The sequence below is a fragment of the Diadema setosum genome, chromosome 3 (assembly GCF_964275005.1).
Source record: "Diadema setosum chromosome 3, eeDiaSeto1, whole genome shotgun sequence".
Lineage (NCBI taxonomy): Eukaryota > Metazoa > Echinodermata > Echinoidea > Diadematoida > Diadematidae > Diadema > Diadema setosum.
This window is the reverse complement of record NC_092687.1, coordinates 38,052,014-38,075,319: the sequence shown is the minus strand read 5'-3', so window position 1 is coordinate 38,075,319 and position 23,306 is coordinate 38,052,014. Positions and strand designations below refer to the sequence as shown.

Here is a 23,306-nt window from a genome sequence, read left to right as displayed (position 1 = left end):
GAGTGGTTAAATTCGCGATCGTGGAGTCTTGTACTCAATAAAGAAATGTACACGCGTACGTCACATCCACATCTGGATCAGAGTCAATATTTTCGTGTGTCTTTAATTTCGCGAATAGCACTTGACTCGCGAAAATTGGCGAAAATGAAAAGCTCACGAAATATTTGGTGTATACAGTACTCTACTCTGTGGTGACTGAAATACAAACATGATGGTACGGAGCCTTCAACACAGTAAGTCAACACCTGTGCTCCCATGTGGAGAGTTTCCCCATGGCCAGATTCAAGTATGGCTGGCAACGGAGATAAAAAGATCTTAGAGGAAATACTTTGTGCAATAGTTTGTCGTATCAGATACTGTAGAGTGAGAAATATTGGCCGGCATGAAATTTTTGCGAATTCCCACTGGCATCCAATGCACTAGAGTGTAGACAAGAACTTTTATGTCCATTTTGATTTGGGGATTCTTGGCTCTTGTGAAATTTGCAAAATTAAAATGCATCAATTTTTGTGTAATTTCTATTCGTAACGTCCTCCTGCCTTACCATTTAGTTTAGCTCATATATCACAAGTAGATATGGTGAAAAGTACATATTGTAATTAGCATCATAATGACATATCTTCCTTAGACAGAGTGACTGGTGATTATGCAATAAAATACGAGTCAATTGTCTTCCTATCTGTGAGGCAAATCCAGTTTGGCACGTACTTCAAATATTTTGAAGTGGCGGCATCGAACATCTAGTAAAGGAGATAAGATGGTTGTGACTCCATTCTCTGGAACCTTGGTGGTTAAAGACTGTCCTACCACGGGTCTCACCCCTGTGAGTAAAGTGGACTAGCCCAAACTCCATCATGCTTGCATACCAAAGATACTGAAATGAATCTGGCAGAAAAAAAAAAAAATTAAACATCCCATACACGTCTGGTAAAAACTACATTGTAATTATGTGTGGCTGATGAGGGTGAATCCTTCTGCAAAATAAACCTCATCACAGAGACTGGACTTGTTTTTTTTTTTTAATTTAGGGGGACTACAATGTACATTTGTGTTAGTGTCGATTCAGAAAACTTGATATTTTTGAGTGATGGAGCCATGGAATCTCTCTTGAGGACCTCAGAGTGGAATTTGAGCAGAAAAAATGTCCTTGCAATTTTCCTTAACTAGAGTGACATCACTTAATTTTGGTCTACTTAGATTTGAAATGGGAAAGACACTGAATATATTGTGTATTACTTTTATAATAGTACTTGTTGATTTATTTTATTTTTAGCATGTGTGTCTAAGGAGAATTATTTGCAGGTGTAAGACCTGTAGTGATTGTAAGAGAAGCAAGCAGAGGTTCGATACATGAGAGCCAGGACCCAGTGAGAGGTCCCGTGGAGACCAGGGCACCTTCTCATTAAAATGGCCAGACCTGACAAGTTATCAGTCCTTGTAGGTTCTGATTGACTGAGAAGCTCTGATCACCGACTGTTACTATGGTGATTGTCAGAGACAGACAACTTTCCTAAAGCGATGCCCTGACCAAATTCTTTTGAATTACTAAATTTTACGACCAGCATTTGGTAGCAAAACTCACAATCATTCAGCACAATGCCATCCAAGCAAGCTCATGTATACATGTTATGCACTCACGGTTGATGGGTGAATCAAGTGATTTCGATAGCGGAAGTAACTTACTGGATTCTTCAACGACATAATTTTTCAAGTGAGAGCAGTGAGTGGGTTTTGCTATCTCCCGGTCATGACCAATTGTCATAATCATTAGATCTCGAAAGTCATTCATGTTGACTCGCTCAGCCTCGGCTCTCTCTGGCTCTTTGCTCATGACTGTAAGAGCTACCAACAGCACGAGTGTCCTTGAAAGAAGACTACATGTACCTCTAACGTTACCCATAAAATTCGGGCTGTGTTGAATTTAGTGCAATCTGTGTTATGTAGACATGTATGTATGGAATTTCCATGTTCAGTGGAACTTAATCATAAGAGAGGTCAGATATAACCTCCCCCCCCCCCCCCCAATATAACGAGGCAATTTTGCAGTCTCGGCTCTTTATACAGTATTACTTTGTTTTTGTATCTTGATACAGTGTATGAGAAACATGATAGAAACCTGTGAGAAATGGGGATATTGTCAAGGCTTTTGGGTCCTTGAATTGTTATGGCTCCCCTATGTATGTCCCCTCCAGATGTGGTGCTTTTAAACAGGCGCGGTGGAGCACCCCAATTATCTCGCAGAAATCCATCGGCAGCCGAGCCTCATTTGCATAAAGTAAACAACATGTACTCGCGTAGTTGAGAAAAAGTAAACAACTTCTCAAGATAATAACAATTTAAGGAAACATATTTTCGGATTAAAATTGAGTTAGTTTGAATTTGAAAACATGTCCGAATATGCACATATAACATGTTAATGGATTTGACAATGATAAAATGTGAAATTTTAGCGAAAACCTGGCGAGCGAAATTACCAAAAATATGCCTCGAAAATCATCCTAGAATTCACGAAGTGTGATTGCGGAACCAAAGCACCATTCTACACTGAAATTTAGTTATCTGCTTTCATTTTAAATTTCATACCGTAATATTCCCGGCCATGGTTGTGTCGGAAAAAAACAGAAGGTGATGTCAAAAATGACACAAACACAAAGCGTACAGGTCGGTCCCATGTATATATAATCGCGTCACTGTATAGCGTTGCATGTCACAGCACACACAACGCATTGCTGCATGCAGCGTGCGCGGCAGCAGCTCAGCAGTCACCACCGTGCGACACTTGGCAAAATTGACTGCGTCACATGCAAACCAACAATGAGCACGAAATCCTGAATCTCACGTAGCATGCATGCCAAATATTATGGGAAAAGAAATGACGTCATTTTCAATTGTTTCGCTGACTACAATTTTCTATTCCAAACCCCGTAGAAACAAGTTGATTTCTCAAAAAGTACAGGTGGAACCAAGCGAAAACTTTCACCATATATGGATTGAGGCCTGATGAACTTATGTTGCCAATTTTGGACACATTGGAGCCCGGCCATAGTCCAGTCGGAAAAAAACAGAGAGCTTGTTTTGCGAGAGGTGATTTTCAAAACGCTTTAATATCTCAAGTTCTAGTGCAGCAAATTTCATAATTTTTTCATCAAAAGGAAGGTTTTTAAAAACTTAGATAGTGTGGGAAGTTTGAGTTTACTAGCGGCACGCATAGCGGCACAAGGAGAAGGTAAAGATTTGACTTTTTCATGCACACAGTTTCGGGCAGCCGTGGATGCCCGTTGGAAATTCAAATAGAATTCAGGGCGATAATGAGATGCAAATTGGGGTGCTCCACCGCGCCTGTAAAAACGGGGGATCCTGTCTTTGTGAAAGTATAGTAAGAGCGCCACCTTCAGGGCTAGTGTGAGAATTCTGTTGTCATTAAAGTGCAATTCTGCTTCTATAACTCGAGTTCACTTCAAATGTGCATTTTCTATACCAGTGGAGAGATTTCAGCAAAGAAGGGTCATACATTGTGTATTTCACTCATATTTCATGTTTCCATGGTTGGCATTGAGCCATTTTTTGTTTTTTGTGTTTTTGCTAACAATATTCCAATAAAGCAATACATGTACTACATGTACTCTCACTCAACCAACAATATACAGTGTACACACACTCCTAAATAAAGCACAGGAGAGAAAATGAAAATTCTGGACATCATATTTTGTGAAAATCTTTCAGTTGAGCTTGTTGTATTTGACATCTGTATAATACACATGTACAGTGTATCTCCATAATTCCACAATGGCATACATCACATTCATGGATATGATAAAAACAAAAAACATTCATCAAAGTTCAATAAGCCTAATGGAAGTCGACATGCAGGGAACTGGAGATGTGAATGTTGACATGCGCACAACTCAACAAAGGAAAATTTTCGTACGAAAAGAAAAGAAAAATTCCAGGCATATGATAATTGCAATGGCTTCGAAGATTTCTTGACTTTTGCGACGTTGACTTACATGAGGATTTCTTAATAACATTGATCAGTCATTTCATCTAAACTTTTAAATATTTCCATTGAATTTATACTAACAGAAGAACAATCCAACAAAATTCTGTTCTGATTCTTTTGGAATGATCTTTGATTTCTGAAGAGTTTTGACGACCACAAAGAAAGAACTTTACAGCTGAGATACCAGTACTAACATGATTGATATTCAATGCTTTAGGTGACCTGTCATACTAGTGTCAAAATCACAGACATTTAAAGAATCTTAGGAAATTGCAACTTAAAGGGGAAGGCTAGTAACTGATCAGTGGGAATCAGTGGAAATGCTGGGAGGTGATTGTTCCAATCCTTATGGGATTCATTCAAGAGTTCATTGTATATCTATTGTTGTGTGAAAATGATTTGCTTCAGAATGGTCTCATATTCAAGTAATGTGCAGTTTAATGCTTCCAGGTTAGCGTCCCTGGTCAGTGACGGAGCATTAATCTGCACATTACTTGAATATGAGACCGTTCTGAAGCAAATCATTTTCACACAACAATAGATATACAATGAACTCTTGAATGAATCCCATAAGGACTGGAACAATCACCTCCCAGCATTTCCACTGATTCCCACTGATCAGTTACTAGCCTTCCCCTTTAAGTAAAATGGCTAAAAAGAAAGGAATTCAACTGTTTCTTTTAAGAAGAAAATTAAGAAAATTTGGTACAAATTGAACAGCCCTATCATATAACTTAAAGTAAGTCAAGAACATATTTTGGGATTCACATTTTTTTTTTTTAGCGTTATGAGCTATGTTACTGTGATGTTTTGAATTAGCCTTGTATGTACATATACTTGTATCTCCAACAAGCAGGAAACACTAGGAAATTCTTTTTCTTAAAGCTGCATAAACCTTGAGACCAGCTCATAAGCTATTTTTCTTTGAGTATACGTGTTACGTTTGGGAAATGAAGTGAGCCAAATAATGGAAATAATGTATCAATGGAAATAATGTATCAATGAAATATCTACTCGCACCAAAATCAGGACAGCAGTTATAATGGCGGCTCTATCAGGCTTCAATATCGGCTAGGGATTCTTCATTCACTAACATCTCCATCTCTCTATCCAGTCAACAAAATAGACAGGATAACCTGAATCACTGGACTACAAATAGAGTACCAAAATGTGATAGCATAACCATTCATTGCCATGTAAACTGGTTCTAAACAACCTCAATTAACTCAAATATTGTAAAAGTGGATATTTTCGCGTGACTAATTTTTCACGCTCGGCCGGGTAAGCAGAGTTTCGCGTGTTTTTAATACCGCGTTATCAAGACATCAACCACTGGAACATATGGCAAGCAAAAATATTTGCATGCTTTTATTTTCATGCTAGTTTCTGGTGCGCGATATACGCAAAAATTTCAACACCGCAAAAATTTCCACTTTTACAGTATCTATAAACACAACGGTTGCTAACCATGCTCAAACCTAGTTCCAACCCACTGCCTGAAGCCTTGTACAAGCTTATTTTGTATGGAATCAGCACGAAGCTATAACACCAGACTAACATTATCACTTTGGTACTCCATTGTGAAATACTGTATAACCTGTTATTTTCATGGGGGTTTAATTTTCACCAACTTCGTGAATCACTGCCAGACCACAAATTTAACAACACACGAAAATATTTCACACTGACAGGCATAGCGTCCATGTCAACATCTTGAAAACAAGACCTCTAGAAAACGTCTGTGATCTCCTCATTCGCGTAAATATCTGTCGGCCAAAATAGCAGCTGAAACAGTAAGTGTGCAACAGAGAATTACTACAAGATCTTCACAAACTTTCAAAAAAAATATGAACATTTCTCCCTCTCACTCTCAACACGATACATAAAAGATGGCTTAATAATATTTACAAGAGACTGGCTATTCTATCCTGTACACTATTGTAAGAACAAAAGGGGGACAGTTTCATTTCCTTGGTGGGCCGTTCATGAGTGGGCGTGGCTCCATCATTGGCCCCATCCCTGGGCCCATTGGTCTCATTACTGTTGAAAAAATAAAGAAAAGAGAAACAAATACGCATGCATAATATCATAGCAAAGATTCATCATTAAAAAAAAGAAACAAATAAACAAAGACAATCAACAACAGGTTCCTTTTTAAAAAAAATTATCTATTTATTTTTTTTTTAGCATGGTTACAATTGGTTATTGGTTATAATAAGGTAAAATGGGCAGTCCCAGAGACCTTATTACAGCAGGATTTCCCTTAATTTTTTAATTTTTTTTTCAAACCTGAGCTCTGAACATACTACTACAGCCAGACATATTACAATTGACTTAATCCTAACTAGCTAGGCGGGGGGGGGGGGGGGGGGGGGGGGGGGGGCCTCCAAGGCCCCCTCCCTTGACGTTCCACGCGATGTATCGCTAACACGAAAAGCTATCGCCGCAACGTTTCATGACTTTTTTCTTTTGAGTCTCCCTTATCTTTTGACACCAAATTTGCAATGCCCGGGTGCGCGGTTCCGAAGCTGCGCATAAATATGTACATGTATGTGCATTTTAGTCCCAAAATTGCTCAAAAACGGGAATTTGTGTACAATTTCAATTCAAACTGTGCTGACAGGCAAATTTCATAAAAGTATGATTATTTGGGGGTTTTATTGATTAAAATCAATTAATAACATATTTTCTTGATCGGAATAATGTCGCGGACAAGTTTCATGGAAAAAACAATGAAAAACATAAAATCAAAAAAACAAAGAAATACATAAGAAATTAAAAAAACAATAAAATACTTCAGAAAATTTTTCTGATGGCACAATTTTTTTCTCTCATATTTGCTCAGGACACTAAAAAGAACGTTTACACAAAAAATGTGCCCATTTTGAGCTCTATTTAGTGATTTATACCAAATTGTCTAATTTCATGCATCATTATGCATAAATTAGCATAATTTAGCATAAATGATAATTTTTTTTTAAATTTCACTTTGTGATACTTTAGATAACATCATAGGCAATGTGTGTGCCAATTTTCGTCGCGATTGCGCGGTCGATGGCCGAGATCTGGGGGGGGGGCCTGGGAGGCCCCCCCCATCCCCCGGCTCTATAGGGCTTTTTACACTTGTAAATTTTTGCTTAGCCCCGGACTATCGGTGGGGCTAAGGGGGGGCCTTAGCCCCACCGATAGTACGGGACTATCCTTAGCCCACTTTCTGTTTACACTCGTTTTTGCCAAAGTGGGCTAGCCCCACCGATAGTACGGTACTATCTGGCCCTGCAAAATAGCAGGGGTTAGCACCGCAATTGCGGTGCTAGCACCGCAATTGCGGTGCCAAGCAAGTGAGTGTAAACAGAACGAAAAAATAATCCTGGCTAAGCGACGGAGACGAAGTGCGACCCTCACTGACCAATCAGAAACGAGGTAATCAAGTGCTGCCGGTGCGTACGTGTACAGTACACAGCGTAATTATGAATATTCATGTGGTTTGGAAAGTCCGGGGCTAAGAAAGACGAGTGTAAAAAGGTCAGTTTTCTCCTTAGCCCCGGACAAGAGATAGTTCGGGACTAATTGGCGAGTGTAAAAAGCTGAAAAAATTGGTACGGGACTAACGATAGTCCTGGGTCAGAGAAAGTCCGGGGTTAAGAAACACAAGTGTAAAAAGCCCTTATGATCTACCTAAATAGCCCGGCCTAGTTAGGGTTAATACCATATTACAAAGATGTTACTGCGAGTAATTGTACACATGTGCTGCAAGAAAATTTTTGTATCAAAGAGACAAGGCTCTTGCTGTAATATTGTAATATTCCTGAAAGTGATAGTGTTTTGTGTGTGTGTGTGTGTGTGTGTGTGTGTATGTGTGTATTTCAAAGATCTATTACAAGTGTTAGTATTTTCTTGTCATTATAATTATCAAAATTTAATATAGGTATCATTCTTGCAATCACAATGGTTCTGCACATATCAGCACAATATTCAACGCCATTACTAACTAAATCAATTTCATCATAGGATAAGAGATAATCCTTCAACATGTATTACAACTTATTCGTAACTACGTGTATGTAGGCAATAAATTGATAAAAATACATGTACATGTATGTTGCAAAACACACACAAGAATATCATTTTTTATGTGTGTTGTACAAGCAAAGATATGATGACTAAACAAACAGAAAAAAAGAAAAAAAGAATACATCTTTGGAAAATTTGTAATAATTGCTAAAAAGTTACAAAGTGTTCACACATTCTAGAAGTACAGATGAGTAAAACTTACATGGCTGCATGCCTGGTCTTGGTTGGCCCATAACAAAGCCAGGTGGGCCCCTGGGACTTGGATGGGGCGGTCTCATCAGGCCCGGCCTGGGAGGCATGGGCCCACCAGGAGGGAAGCCAGGGCCTGGGTTGTATGAACTCGGTGGTGGTACCCTGGTTCCAGATCCAGGGGGCCCGGGGGGTCCTGTCCCGGGTGCCCCTGGCGGACCATTGGCCCCCGAGAATGGGTTGTGTGTGATCTTTCCAGCTTGGAATGCAGCAGCTGTGCACACAATATGTGAAGGAAGGTTTTTCATCAATATCAACAAGAAGAAATGACACTTTTGGGTTTGTGTTTAAATTCCCTCTGGTCATTACAATTAACTAGAAAGTGGAATGATTTATGCATGTTGTTATCAACTCAAACACTGTGAAGTCATGAAGGGAAGGACTTGTGTGTCTTTGCTCAGACGATAGTTTTTTATACCGGTAGTTTGTAGAAGCACAAAATCTATTAAAAAGTGTAAGAAATCACAAACACAAAGAACACAAAATGAAGAGCCAGTTTGAGGCAATACAAGAATTAAAAATACATCTTTCTTCCCATACTACCTTTTGCATTCTTGCTTTTTTTTTCTTTCTCTCGTTTTCTTATTAGCGACTTTATCACAGGTTTACATTTCATTGATCCTACTGCACTCAATGAACTGCCAGTCGCAACTCCCTACATGAATGAGCAATTAGCCTTTAATTAGATATTTCATTCAAAAATAGGTTGAAGACATAGAACATATATGTTCTATTTACTGTCTAATAAATATGCAGAATTATTGTATCGTGTTGTATCTTCATGCTGTACATAATCATATATTTATGACATGCAATTCCGCCTTTGGGGTGTGGGGGGGGGGGGGCAGGGTGCTACATAACTTTGTTTTGCCACTTGCCCGGGCAAGCATATTTTCAAATTTGCTGCAAAACACTTGCCCGAACATTAATTTTACTTGCCCAAAAAGAAAGTCTAACATGTGAGGAAATAATATAGAAAATCATGTGTTAGTCAAGGGCTTAATAAAGCATAATCATTTGAATAAACCGCCCACAGTGATTTGCACGCTCACAATGGAGTAACAAATTTGGTCCGATCAAGTGTTGCTGTTGCATTGCATTGGGGCTTCTTCAAATAAGTGTTGGAAAGTTGCTGAAATGAAATATAAAGTGTGCTGAATCACTAAACAGCCATTGTCTTTGGGATTTGTATGGTTGACTTTGTGGGTTTGCTGGAGGAATATTAGTGAAAAAGAGGTGGCTACAAAACTTTTTGCTTGCCCAATTCGGGCAAGCATTTGTTGTCATTGTTCAAAAGCACTTGCCTGAATTTGATTTTCACTTGCCCCGGGCAATCGGGCAAGTGCTTATGTAGCACCCGGGGGGGGGGGGGGGGGGGGGGGGGTAAGGGGTATTCCCCTTGCAAGGAGAATGAAGTCCAGCTTACTGGTTTTGTCTATGAGCGACTGTGCCTGTTCCTCCATCCACTTCTGGTAGTATATCCTCACATTCTCCTTGTGTTTCCGTCCATTGCAGTGTGTTTTCCTCACAGAGGGCTGCATAGAAACGAACACCATTGAGAACACTTTACAAATACGGTGCTACAATCTCACATGTACCTACTTGCCTTGGACAGCTACAACTAACTGTTTGGCAAGTGTGAGAATGATACAATACACTCCCATTATAACGAACACGGTTATAACAAAATTCTTGTTGCACCAAAGTAGACTCAACTTTGCATATAAAGTCAATGTCACATAAGTTGAATAATCTCTGAAGTCAAGTCTTTTCAAATTCTCTTCTCTTTATATTCTACTGATTTTAATCCCTCAGAAGACAAATTTTCTCCAAGTCAAAGCTATGTTGTTGTTTTTTTTTTCAGTCTAAAGGAATTTGACTTTTAAAGGCTAGGTTGACTGTATAGATTCAGGTTCCAAAATCGTGATCCATATATATGTGTACAGTATCTTTGTATACAATGTACTCTACTCTTCAGCTTAAATGAAATTATAAAGAAAGAAAACCCTCGGTCCAGAGGAAATCATTATACCAGGAGTGCAGTGTATACTTTTTCATTTTTTGTAATCCTCTACTTTTATATCTAAGTACAAGCCAGATGCTAGCATAAAGCATCATTGAATACGCAAGAGAGAGAGAGAGAGAGAGAGAGAGAGAGAGAGAGAGAAAAGGAAAAAAAAAAACCCCAGAATTATATCTCAAGTACTGTCAACAATATATTGAACATGTGGGTAGCTACAGTATGTACACAGACACACATTTGAGTATGTACAAGGTTTGTACTTGTAATGCTTTTTTTGAAGTGAAATACACATCTAGATACATTTTCCTACTACACTGTAAACTAAGACCCCGTTTACAGTGCAGGGCTGGGCTGAGCCTGGCCTCAACTGCAGTACTTGGCCCCGCAATTCTGTCTGTTTACAGAGGAGGGCTCAGCCCAGGCTTTTTATTCAAACCTTTCAATTTATAGTGGCGGTCTGCTTGTAAACAAACGATCATTACTGGAAGTGCACTGGTCGCAATTTGGTACCGCATTTGGCCCAGTTTGCGTTTACAGGCTGAGCCGTGGCCGAGCCGCGGACGAGACCACCTCCAGAGCTTGGCCAAATGCGTGGCCGATTTTGGTGACGCATTTGGCCTTTTGCGCATTTACAGTGAAAGGAAGGCCAGGCTGCGGCCGAGCCTGGCCTTTTTACTCACTGTAAACGGGGTCTTGCTGTCAAACTGTTGATCCTGGTGATATTTATAAATTTCTAATACATCTTTCAATTTTGAAGGACTTTCATGAGCATGTTACAAACTAATTCATAGAAACATAACTTGCACAGGAAAAACACATAATGTGGCTTTAAATTTACAGATATCATGCTACTGTCGACCTTGCTTGTCACTATGAAGGCTAAAAACCACACTCCTGGAATCATACTCACCGAATCATGAGTTAGGTAGGTATCACAGTAGTCACAATAGTACCTGTAGCGGATAAAAAAAAAATAGCTTCAGTCAATTCCAATGTCTTCACAAGTTTAATAAATTATATTCATTTCTGGTCAGTTTCCCTCTGTTTGTGTTTGTTTATACTCAAAAAGCTGCATCACTTCCATGACCTCTTGCATTCATCCACAAGTTTAACTATCCCTCAGGTTTCTTCTTCTTGGTCTTCTTCTGGTCAAGTCTGCCTCCTTCAATAAGCTGAAGATTCTTGCAAACTGTGTTATTTACATTGTAATACGGTTTATTCACAGATATTTACAAGCACATAACAAATATAAAGAACAAAGACTAGCCACTGTGATCAACCGTTAATCAGTTATGGAATGCTCCCACAGATGGCGCTGCAACAATTTCCGAGGGTAGGGATTCTAGTTCCATACTGTCCTTGGAAAGAATGAAGGGCGATGCGATTCAGTTCTCGAGTATACTGAGTGATAGGAATGTGGTTGGGTGGCTCTCGGCAGCTCTCGTACAACTAGAGCCTCACTCTATTCTGTTATATTCATTTTTTTATCTGTTCTCTAACGTTACAGACTCTAGCTAGATTCTACTTCTTTTGGAGCATGATAAAACATCACAATTAATATTGGCACATATTTGTTTGTGACATGTGTGTGTGTAGCCCGACCAGACGCTGTTACGCTATGCGAAAACAGCGTCTGACGAGCGCGGCATGCAGCCTCAAAGTGAGGAACCTCAACACAACTAGCACTACAAAACTTAGGAAAATGTATACTTTTCTCCTTTAAACAGAATACTTTACTCACGTTAAATGCATGTTTCTATTACAGAAGAATAGTTCGCCACACTGGGTCCATGGAGACCACTTGCGATAAGTCCGTGGAACAAATAAATGACACTTTCTGGCGCAATTCCTGACCGTCGGTACGTCGCGACGTACCATGTACAGCGACTGGGCTGTGTATAGTTAGGCCTGGCGTGAAAGATTGTGTACCGTGTGGACATGCTGGATATGATGATCAATTTCGGTAAGTTTCATTGCGTACATTTGAATACTGATAGCATCAGATGTAAAGTAAATATTGAAAAGTATACTTGTTGAGTTTGAGGTGACAAAAATGATGTTAAGTATCAAAATTCAAAGCTATCGTAATACGATTACGTCGCTCTCCTAGTGGTTGGTGGTCGCGCGCGTACAGCCCTGTCGCGACGTACCATGTACAGCGACTGGGCTGTGTATGTAGTTAGTGTGTGTGATGTCATCATATTCATACATACAAACAACAACACCAAACAACAACAAAAACATAAAACATATAAAACGACAGGTGAGTCCTCCATCTTTCACCATTGCATTTGTACCATAACTATAGCACACACATTCCACGGCATCCGGCATGACACGTTTACAGTCACTGAGTTAACACAAGAGTCAGCTCAGTGAATGGAGTCTACACACGCACACAAGCGTATGAATAGTGCTGCGACTCCTGTCAGTCCTGGCCCTACATGAATACGAACTTGTGGGACAACGTTGGCAGTTCGCTCCAACGAGATCCGCAATTGGGCGAGTATTAATCCAACTTCCCTTCATGATTCTTCGGAAATAAATATGGTAGGTATGCAGTTAATATTCCTTATACGTATAAATGTACTTACTTCGGCATTTTGAGTGAAATGAGTGAGAAAAGTAAAGGCCCATCGACAACAACCCGTTAGCCAAGAATCGTATCTGTATCGTACCTTTACGCACGGCGTTTTGCACCGCACCGTCAGCACCGCACGCGCAAGCAAGCATGCATAAACTGTATACGAAATACAAAGCATAGCAGCGTTTTCTGATTAGGCGCATTTCCAGTCGCTATAAGAAATTATGCAAATTAATTGCACATGATTATACCAATCAGAACCAGTGAAAAAAAAAAAATTGTTGTAAAACAGGAACCTCCTGACTCTGAACCAGATTATCTTGTGTATTTCTTTTTCAAAAGACCAAATAAATCATAACAATTAAATAGATAATAAATAGGCCTAATTAAATACATACATACATTTTAAACGTAAAGGAATCATTAAATTAGTAAATAACCAATAGCAGAGGCAGATCCAGGAATTCCGTAAAGGGGAGGTGCCCGCAGGCTTTACAAAATTAAAGGGGAGGGGGCCATGTGCCCCTTGTTTTGTTCTTTTTATATTTCTTTTGTTTTAACAAAAAATAAGAGGGGGCATACGCCCAGTGCATCTTCCTCTGGATCCACCACTGAATAGATAAAATAAATGAAATTATATAGATAATACGAATAGTAAAGATGCATAAATGAATAAATGAATAATAAATCCTAAATAAACGAATAAGTAGGGGGCCTATATAAGTAGAATAGATAAGTAGATAAATAAATGAATGAATGAATGAATAAATAAATAAATAAATAAATGAATAAATGAATGAATGAATAAATAAATAAATAAATAAATAAACAAATAAATAAATAAATAAATAAATAAGTGAAAAGAAGCCTGAAAAATATTAGAAAAAGAAAGACAAGTTTCGTTGACCCCTTTCGAAAGCCTCTTCAACCCAGCTGAGAGAGAGTGGGGGGGGGGGGCAGGAATTGTCACCAGCTTTTCTATAATGAAAATGAGAGATGCAGAGATTTTACAGAAGTACTAGTAGGCCTACAATGCCCTACACTAACACATACATACATTCGTGTTGCTCTAGTTGTTTACCTTAGGTTGGGTCACGTTTAAGCCTCTAAGTGATAAAGTCAAAAAAAATATTGATTTTTTTTTTTTTTTTTTTTTTTTTTTAGTGAGTTGTAGTTAAAAAGCGAAAAATCTCTTTGATGATCTAGTATTGTAACTGGAAGCGACAATTATACTCATATTGCAAAGAAATACTGGTTTATGAGTCTAGCAGACGGCGCCAAGTTAAACATGGCGCTTTCCTCATCGCTTCGAGAAATTCTCATTTTGAGGGGAGAATCACACCGGTGGAAAGATTTAACGATCAATGCTGGTAATTTCAGTTCGTAGATATGCTGATAATGTCATAAAGGGTTTCACTCTGATCACTGAATCGAGAGAATATCTTGAAAACCATAAATTCTTTGGGTCATTCTCTTCATATCACATGTGCGTTGCTGGGTTCAATCAATGTTTCGTAGTCCCACGTACTAAGAAAAGTTGACCGTGCACCGTGCCAAATGATTTTAGACAGACTGTGAAGCTGCAATGTAAAATTAAGGCCTAACGTTAGTAACGTTAAGATTCTGAATGTAGACTTCTAACAGAGGTCTTGATCTCGATATCTAAATTGGAAGGGATTGTACGGCACTGGTTGAATTGAGGTTAGGATACAAGCTTGTAACGTTTTGCGAAATATTTAGAAACCACTCTGGGCTGGGCTGGCTAGGGTGCTGGACAACCCTGGAAATGGAGTCTAGACTCTAGATCTAACTGTTATAACAATAAATATGTTAGAATTCTAATTTGGTATAAAAATAACCATGTTCATGTTAGGGACTGTACAGTACTGGTTGAGGTAAGGGATTTATGTTTTGAACATTTCTAAGTGAGATAATGAGAAACCTCATATGAAATTTGAAGGAGCATGTGATTTTAAGAAGGATTCATTGTTTATTTGATGAAAATTGGTTTTGAAATGGCTGAGATATCCAAAAAAGTGATAATAATATAAGGTGACAGGCCACAACTTTATTAACGTTAGGATCTCTTTGTTTCACTTTGTTTTTGGATATCTCGGCCATTTCAAAACCGATTTTCATCAAATAAACTTTTGATACATTTTAGAACTGCATGCTCTTTGACATCTCATAGAGTGGTTTATGAATATCTCTCGCAAAACGTTAAAGCTAAATTCTCACCTCGACCAGAACTCTAGCCCCTACACACCCTTTAAACTTTAGACTAAAATAGAGCATAACCATGATAACTTTTACTGGTAAGTGGTACAATTCTAAAAGGGGAGGGGAATCAAAAATGTATACCCTTTTATACAAATGTAGGCTCTTTTTTAATTTGATGAAAATTAGTTTTGAATTGACTGACAATATCTAGAAAAAAAAAGAACAAGGAAAAAAACTAAGCAATCCTAGGTAGGAAGTCCTGGCCTGTCAATTTTATTAAATTAGTAGGGTAAGAGTACCACTGGTCTACCAGTATTCAGTGATTTTGGTCACCTACCGGTATTCGGTAACTTATCACTAGTACATGTAATCACCAGCCAGTGTGAGTAAGTTCTACTGTCACAACACACGCAAATCACATCAATTCATATACTTGCACACTCATTCACAACAGGAAACTCCCTTGTTAGCCCCCTCCAAAAATCCATCCAAAATCCCCAATTTCACCATCAAAAGTGCAGAATTGGCGCGATTTTCCAAGAGCGTGTGCAGATTGAGCCCAGTTTTAACCCGTTGAGGACGGACTGATTTTGCTACAACACACATTTCCCATAGACACCTGCCCGAGTATACTCGGCAGTGGCGTAACTACGGGGGGGGGGGGGGGGGGGGGGGGGGGGGGGCATGGGGGGGGCACGTGCCCCCCCAATCCGCTGGTAAAAAAAAAAAGAAAAAAAAAGAAGGAAAAAAAAAAAAAAAACCCTACCAAAACGGTAATTCAAGGGTTAGTAAACTACTTTTGAAATCGACATGAAAGGATGATCAAGAAAAAAAGATATTTTTCTAAGATTTCTTTTAATCATATAATTAAAGAGGTATTATAGTGAAACATTGTTCAAAAAACCCGGAGACGACAAAAGATTGTGATTCAGTGTGATTCCTGGTTGGCATTTTGAATACAAGCAGGATGTGCGCAGTGTGCTCAGAACATCGGAACGGCAAAAAGAGTCGCTGCAATGTTGCGCAATGTGATGTTTGATAGGTTGTACACATTTGCTATCAAAGCTTCATCATTGATTTTGCAGCGTTGCTTTACATACTAGTCTATATTAAAATGCCTTGCATTGCCAATAATAAGACTTGACCTTGGCTATTTCCTAACTTTTCCATCTATATGAAACACACACACTCACAAACACAAACAAATTAGGGGATGCTCTATATAAAGTGCAGATTTTGGACATCACATATCCTTCTCCCGCTTGGTCACTTCGACGCCCCCTCGCTGGTCATACCTCCCCCAATCATGAACATAAACCGACACCCTTGACTATACCAGTGGCGGATCCAGGGGGCGCAAAAGCACCAGGCGCCCCCTCCCTCCAAAGCGAAAAAATATTATGTAGCTACAAACGACAGTTTTTGGACTGTAAAATGTCAAAATTTTCAAGCTCGCTCGCTTCGCTCGCTCGCATTTAATCGTTATGCAATTCTCCTGATGTTGCTGTCAGTAATTGCCAGCAGTTGTGCCCGGTGCGCCCAGGCCCTCTCCTTAATTTCCAAAGCGAAAAAATACAGCTAAAAACGGCAGCTTTGGGACTGTAAAATGTCAAATTTTTCAAGCTCGCTCGCTTCGCTCGCTCGCATTTAATCGCTATGCAATTCTCCTGATGTTGCTGTCAGTAATTGCCAGCAGTTGCGCCCGGTGCGCCCCCTCCCCTTAATTTCCAAAGCGAAAAAATATAGCTAAAAACGGCAGTTTTGGGACTATAAAATGTCAAAATTTTCAAGCTCGCTCGCTTCGCTCGCTCGCATTTAATCGTTATGCAATTCTCCTGATGTTGCTGTCAGTAATTGCCAGCAGTTGTGCCCGGTGCGCCCAGGCCCTCTCCTTAATTTCCAAAGCGAAAAAATATAGCTAAAAACGGCAGCTTTGGGACTGTAAAATGTCAAATTTTTCAAGCTCGCTCGCTTCGCTCGCTCGCATTTAATCGCTATGCAATTCTCCTGATGTTGCTGTCAGTAATTGCCATCAGTTGCGCCCGGTGCGCCCCCTCCCCTTAATTTCCAAAGCGAAAAAATATAGCTAAAAACAGCAGTTTTGGGACTATAAAATGTCAAATTTTTCAAGCTCGCTCGCTTCGCTCGCTCGCATTTAATCGTTATGCAATTCTCCTGATGTTGCTGTCAGTAATTGCCAGCAGTTGCGCCCGGTGCGCCCCCTCTCCTTAATTTCCAAAGCGAAAAAATATAGCTACAAACGGCAGTTTTGGGACTGTAAAATGTCAAAATTTTCAAGCTCGCTCACTTCGCTCGCTCGCATTTAATCGCTATGCAATTCTCCTGATGTTGCTGTCAGTAATTGCCAGCAGTTGCGCCCGGTGCGCCCCCTCCCCTTAATTTCCAAAGCGAAAAAATAAGCTGAAAACGGCAGTTTTGGGACTATAAAATGTCAAAATTTTCAAGCTCGCTCGCTTCGCTCGCTCACTCGCATTTAATCGTTATGCAATTCTCCTGATGTTGCTGTCAGTAATTGCCAGCAGTCGCGCCCGGTGCGCCCCCTCTCCTTAATTTCCAAAGCGAAAAAATATAGCTACAAACGGCAGTTTTGGGACTGTAAAATGTCAAAATTTTCAAGCTCGCTCGCTCCGCTCGCTCGCATTTAATCGCTATGCAGTTCTCCTGATGTTGCTGTCAGTAATTGCCAGCAGTTGCGCCCGATGCGCCCCCTCCCCTTAATTTCCAAAGCGAAAAAATATACCTAAAAACGGCAGTTTTGGGAACATAAAATGTCGAAATTTTCAAGCTCGCTCGCTTCGCTCGCTCGCATTTAACCGTTATGTATGCCATTCTCCTGATATTACTGCCAGTAATTGCCAGCAGTTGCACCCGGTGCGCGTCCCCCCCCCCCCCCCTGAATTTCCAAAGCGAAAAAATATAGCTACAAACGGCAGTTTGGGGACTGTAAAATGTCAAAATTTTCAAGCTCGCTTGCTTCGCTCGCTCGCATTTAATCGTTATGCCATTCTCGTGATGTTACTGCCAGCAACTGCCAGCAGTTGCGCCCGGTGCAACCCCCATAATTTCCAAAGCAAATATATGTATATATATTTGTATATGTATACTTACATATATTATTATATATAGCTACAAACGGCAGTTTGGGGACTGTAAAATGTCAAAATTTTCAAGCTCGCTCGCTCCGCTCGCTCGCATTTAATTGTTACGTTATGCAATTCTGATGTTGCTGCCATGAGGTGCCCCCCCAATGTCTTGACCCACGGTACGCCACTGATACTCGGGACTCGTCCTCAACGGATTAAGAGTACGGGCCGCCGAAAAAGCGCTAAAAATCGAGAAATACGCCGTTCTCTTGTGGGATTTTGTGCTTATCGCAAGCTTGGAGTGTGATGGTGTCCTCAAAAACACAAAAGAAAAACAAAAGTTCTGTACGTGCCGATGTAGTGTCTCAATGTACAAGGGTTGAATGCAAGTGCCGATTCCCCAGTATTCGGTCACCAACGGGCGCCGCAACGTCGCCGATGCAATTGTGCGCCAACAAGGTAGTGCGCGGTGCGTTTTTCAGCTGCCTTGAACACGCATTGATGACTTTGAACGCGCATATCGTGTGACCGAATACTGGTCACGGTGACCTAATTCTGGGGAATTTTCAAGATGATATTTTTGGATTTTGTGAAATTCTGTGTGATATTTAACAAAATGAAAATTGAGATGAAAGAAATTTGATATATTTCACATACATTGCTGTAGATATGATCTATGTATACGTATGTATTATTTTAGTTTGAAAAATATTGCAGAAAAGCTTAAATGACTGAATACTGGGGGTTCTACCCTATCGCTTTTTTGGATATCGCGGCCATTTGAACTCAAGGCCAATTTTCATCAAAAAAACTAGATCTAGGCCCAAACGTTGATGAATCCTTCTTGAATTATGGTTGAAATTACATGCTCTTTCATATTGCACAAGAGGTTTCTCATTAGAATTTCTATCTCACCAAAAAATGTTATAAACCTGTTGGTTGTATCCTCACCTCAACCAGTACTGTACGGCCCCTTCTAGATATTTGATACAGACGTGGTAGTCTGGTATAACTGGACACCACTGTGTCTGTGGACACTTAAATATAGTATGCATATTAACCCTAACTAGGCCGGGCTATTTAGGAAGATCATAGAGCCGGGGGGGGGCCTCCCAGGCCCCCCCTCTAGGTCTCGGCCGTCGACCGCGCGATCGCGACGAAAATTGGCACACACATTGCCTATGATGTAATCTAAAGTACCATGAAGTTAAATTTAGAAAAAAATTATCATTTATGCTAAATTATGCTAATTTATGCATGATGACGCATGAAATCAGACAATTTGGTATAAATCACTAAATAAAGCTCAAAATGGGCACATTTTTTGTGTAAATATTCCTTTTAGTGTCCTGAGCAAATATAAGAGAAAAAAATTGTGCCATCAGAAAAAATTTCTTAAGTATTTTATTGTTTTTTGAATTTCTTATGTATTTCTTTGTTTTTTCGACTTTATGTTTTTCATTGTTTTTTCGATGAAACTTGTTTGCGACATTGTTCCGAATACGAAAATATATTAATAATTGATTTTAATCAATAAAACCCCCAAATAATCATGCTTTTGTGAAATTTGCCTGTAAGCACAGTTTGCATTGAAATTGTACACAAATTCACGTTTTTGAGCAATTTTTGGTCTGACATGCACATACATATTTATGCGCAACTTCGAAACCGCGCGCCCGGGCATCGCAAATTTGGTGTCAAAAGATGCGGGAGACTTGAAAGAAAAAAGTCATGAAACGTCGCGGCGATAGCTTTTCGCGTTAGCGATACATCGCGCGGAACGACGAGGAGGGGGCCTCGGAGGCCCCCCCCCGGCCTAGTTAGGGTTAAATAATGACATTCTAATTTCTATACGCATGGGACTTCCCAGACGTAATCTACTAATAATCATTTCACTGCTGACTGCGGTGCCGGCACTTCTGTCTGAGATGGGAGAAAGGCTGTTGATTTTCACAAATGTTGCCTAACTCTTTTTTCATTCAACAAGAAAAAAAAAAAATGGAGGAGGAAATTCAGAACTTTTTCATTGTCAGTGATTGTGCTGACCTGCGTGAAGTAGAACTCGGACTGTGTGTTATGTTGATGTAAGGAGGTTTATTTTTATTCAATTGCACAACATGCACAAGAAGGTCATGCTTTGATCAGGTATTGATGCCGGAGTTACAGTAGCCAGTCATAGTAGATAGTTTCCTCTTGAGCAAAAGATTGTTGGAGATCAAAGAGAGTAGACTCCATGAATGTATGACTTTTACTGTCTGTAGATGACCCTTGCCTCAGTACCATGCATGGTTGGGCCAAATTAGAGGTTAAAATGCTTGAAACTTTCCTCAAACTATGAATTTCAAACATTGTCAAGCATGCAAACAGAGAAGAAATAAGAATTAAAATGTTAAAGGCAGACTCGTGGAATCCCTCAAAAAAGTGAACTGAGGCAAGTACATTTTTGTGAATATTCATTATGAATAATTTGCTTATTGCTTATATTTTTTTTTTATTTTTTATTTTTTCAAAATCAACTCAATAGGCGGCTCCCAAGGTGTTCTTCAGGATGTCAATGTTGCTGACAGCGCCGGCGGCTTCGCCTTCAAGGACAGCAACAAGGTCAACAGTGTCACCGCCAACAGGTTCATCTACTGGTGAGTCCTAGATGCAGATGCCCCTGTCAGTGACTGTAAAATTATGCATGCATCCAAAAGAAAATAGAAGCAAAAGTGATCGCAACAGACTCGTGGCCAAGCTACAAATATGTACACAATTGTCGTAGTGGTTGCACTCAAATGCTATTTTAAAATCATGCTCTAGTGAGCCTGGGTGTGCCTTGAAATGAGACTGAAAACTCACAAAGCAATCTCCACCATGCTGAACTGAGCCAGGGAACATGTTATGGTGGACCATTTCAATTCACCCCTTTGGTAGGATGAAAAGTATAGTATTTAGAGGAATACACTTTGAATGCTAATTTTCCCTGTAATTTTGAGGCCATCAGTTGTAAGTGTCCAGCGGGAGGCACGGTTCTGACAAAGGAGATTAAATATTTGCTTAACAGAGCCAGACGGTACCACCATTTCACAGTCTGATTCCTGCCCGGTGCTTTAAGTCCTTCAGCGTGGTACTCTCCGTTATAGTTTGTGATTTGAGACTGAATCTAGGCCATGAAAGGCCCCTTCCTGCAAGGAAATTGTACGGCTGCATAGAACTGAGAAATTGTGACTTTTTTGATGAGTTATGGAATTTTTTCCTCTTCACTCTTGAGAATAGGTATTTGTTTTAATTAGGGAAATCTTTACCCTTTACTTTATAATGTAGATATTTGTTTATTTTGTTCAGTCATACATGTTTTTGAATCCTTGACAAGAGGGTGATTTGCCAAAATGGTTGAAAAGCAAAACATGCATTAGATTACATATATATGTGACTTGCTCTTTCTACTCATGCAAATAGGTGCACGTCACAAAATCGTGTGGAGCTCGTCGAGTGCTCCCTCAACCACAATCTCCAGGGCAACGCCCTGCGGCTGAACTTCCAGGGCTCCCCCATCATCCCCCGGGTGTCCATCCACGAGACCCACGGTCACATCGTCGTGCTCGTGGCCACGTTCACCACCGTCCACCGCCTTGCCTTTCCACACCCAAGCAAGCTCACCAAGTTGGTATGTTTCATTTCGAACCCAAATCATGAACGTCTCCATGCTGAAGCGATATTGAATATATATTATGTTGATGTAATACAGTTTTGTAAAGCATGTCTTCATCATAACAGAAAGACGCAAATCATTCTCTCTTAAAGTGAAGCAATTGCTGTATTTCTTTTCCCCTATCCCAAACAATTCAGTACTATGTTCGTGGGGGAGGGACATACTGGTTTTATACCATGCTATTCTGTGCATAAATTTGCCTTCTCAAGACTCATTCCTGGGCCATTCAGTATATATCTGTGACTATTATTTCATGGAAAAGTTCTTGGGTGTTTACCATGTTATTTTAGACCTACAGTGTATGGTGCTCCTTTAAACTTGATACAGGAGGTGAGATAAGCCTTAGTTTGCATTGCATTGCAAGGCTTATTTTAGGCTGACCTTCAGAAAAGACTTCAGAAAAGGCAAAACTGATTTTTTTTGTAATGATGGAGCAAATGAGTGCAGGAAAAGAAAAATGTATTTCTTTCAGACGTGTATTAAAAATCTTTGATTTTATTTCTGTTGAGAAGTCCTTCAATAGTCGTGTAAAAACCTACTCATGTAGTCTCATCACCAGATGAAAAATTGAATATCAGGGACTTTTCAAGCCTCGGCATAGCATTGGAAAACATAAGACTATTGTTTTTGCATCACCCGATTCCATTTCCCATGTATCCCCCCTTCCTGTCCTGTTCATTGAATTTACAGTTCTCACAATCAATTGAGACAAAAAGGTCAAATTGCCTGTAATTCTGGGGTAACACAGCGAAAACTGTTGTATAGTTGAACTCCTGGTTCCAAAAAGAATTATTGTTCTCACTACCTTGCAGGAGTCAAGGCAGCATGGGACTCCCGATCTTCCGTCAATTTTCGCCGAGGCGTCCGTGACCGACTTCCGTGACCCGTCCAACGTCCATGAGATCGCGCAGTCCGGGTCACAGCCATACGAGTTCCAGGCGTGCGGGTCATGGCTCACCGCGGAGGGGGAGGCATGGTTTGCCCTGGCCGCCCGCAGCGGCAGTCTGGTCCTGGTGAAGATGGCTCCACTCGGTTTGAGAGGTGGGAAGTCTAGCCAAGATATTTGCCTTGTTGCTTGTTTTCCCCCTTCCATTGCCCAGTTTTGGTCCTTTGAATCAGATTATCAAAGAATTATCAAAGACTGAGAATATGATAAAGTATTATCAAAGATTGTTCTGATGGAATTGGGTTAAATCGAGTGATGTATTGATACTAAAGAAGCAGTGGATGTTTGTAAGCGTACAGCCACAGGACTGATGATTATAAGTTCTCCCTAAAGGACTGCCTAATGGTTTACTCTAGTTGCGATTCTTTGACTGTTTGTGTACATAAACAATCGCTTTGCATGGTGAAGACTG

General features: G+C 40.0%; 2 protein-coding genes across 2 annotated transcripts in view; one reads left to right on the top strand and one right to left on the bottom strand.

The window, feature by feature from the left end:
* Window positions 1-4,584: 4,584 nt before the first annotated feature.
* On the bottom strand, window positions 4,585-13,031 carry LOC140226370 (uncharacterized). The gene is made up of 5 exons (XM_072306853.1): window positions 12,941-13,031; window positions 11,257-11,299; window positions 9,750-9,858; window positions 8,277-8,537; window positions 4,585-6,040 (listed from the first exon to the last, which is right to left on the bottom strand). Exons 1-5 carry the CDS (start codon window positions 12,946-12,948, stop codon window positions 5,964-5,966), a joined length of 498 nt encoding a protein of 165 aa, XP_072162954.1. The 5' UTR covers window positions 12,949-13,031; the 3' UTR covers window positions 4,585-5,963.
* Window positions 13,032-14,188: 1,157 nt separating this feature from the next.
* The window catches only part of LOC140226577 (nuclear pore complex protein Nup160-like), a 43,469-nt gene continuing 34,351 nt past the window's right edge, over window positions 14,189-23,306 (top strand). Inside the window, exons 1-4 of the mRNA XM_072307029.1 lie at window positions 14,189-14,300; window positions 20,779-20,890; window positions 21,696-21,903; window positions 22,761-22,989. Coding sequence (XP_072163130.1) covers window positions 14,189-14,300; window positions 20,779-20,890; window positions 21,696-21,903; window positions 22,761-22,989 — 661 coding nt within the window. The remainder of the gene's footprint in view (window positions 14,301-20,778; window positions 20,891-21,695; window positions 21,904-22,760; window positions 22,990-23,306) is intronic.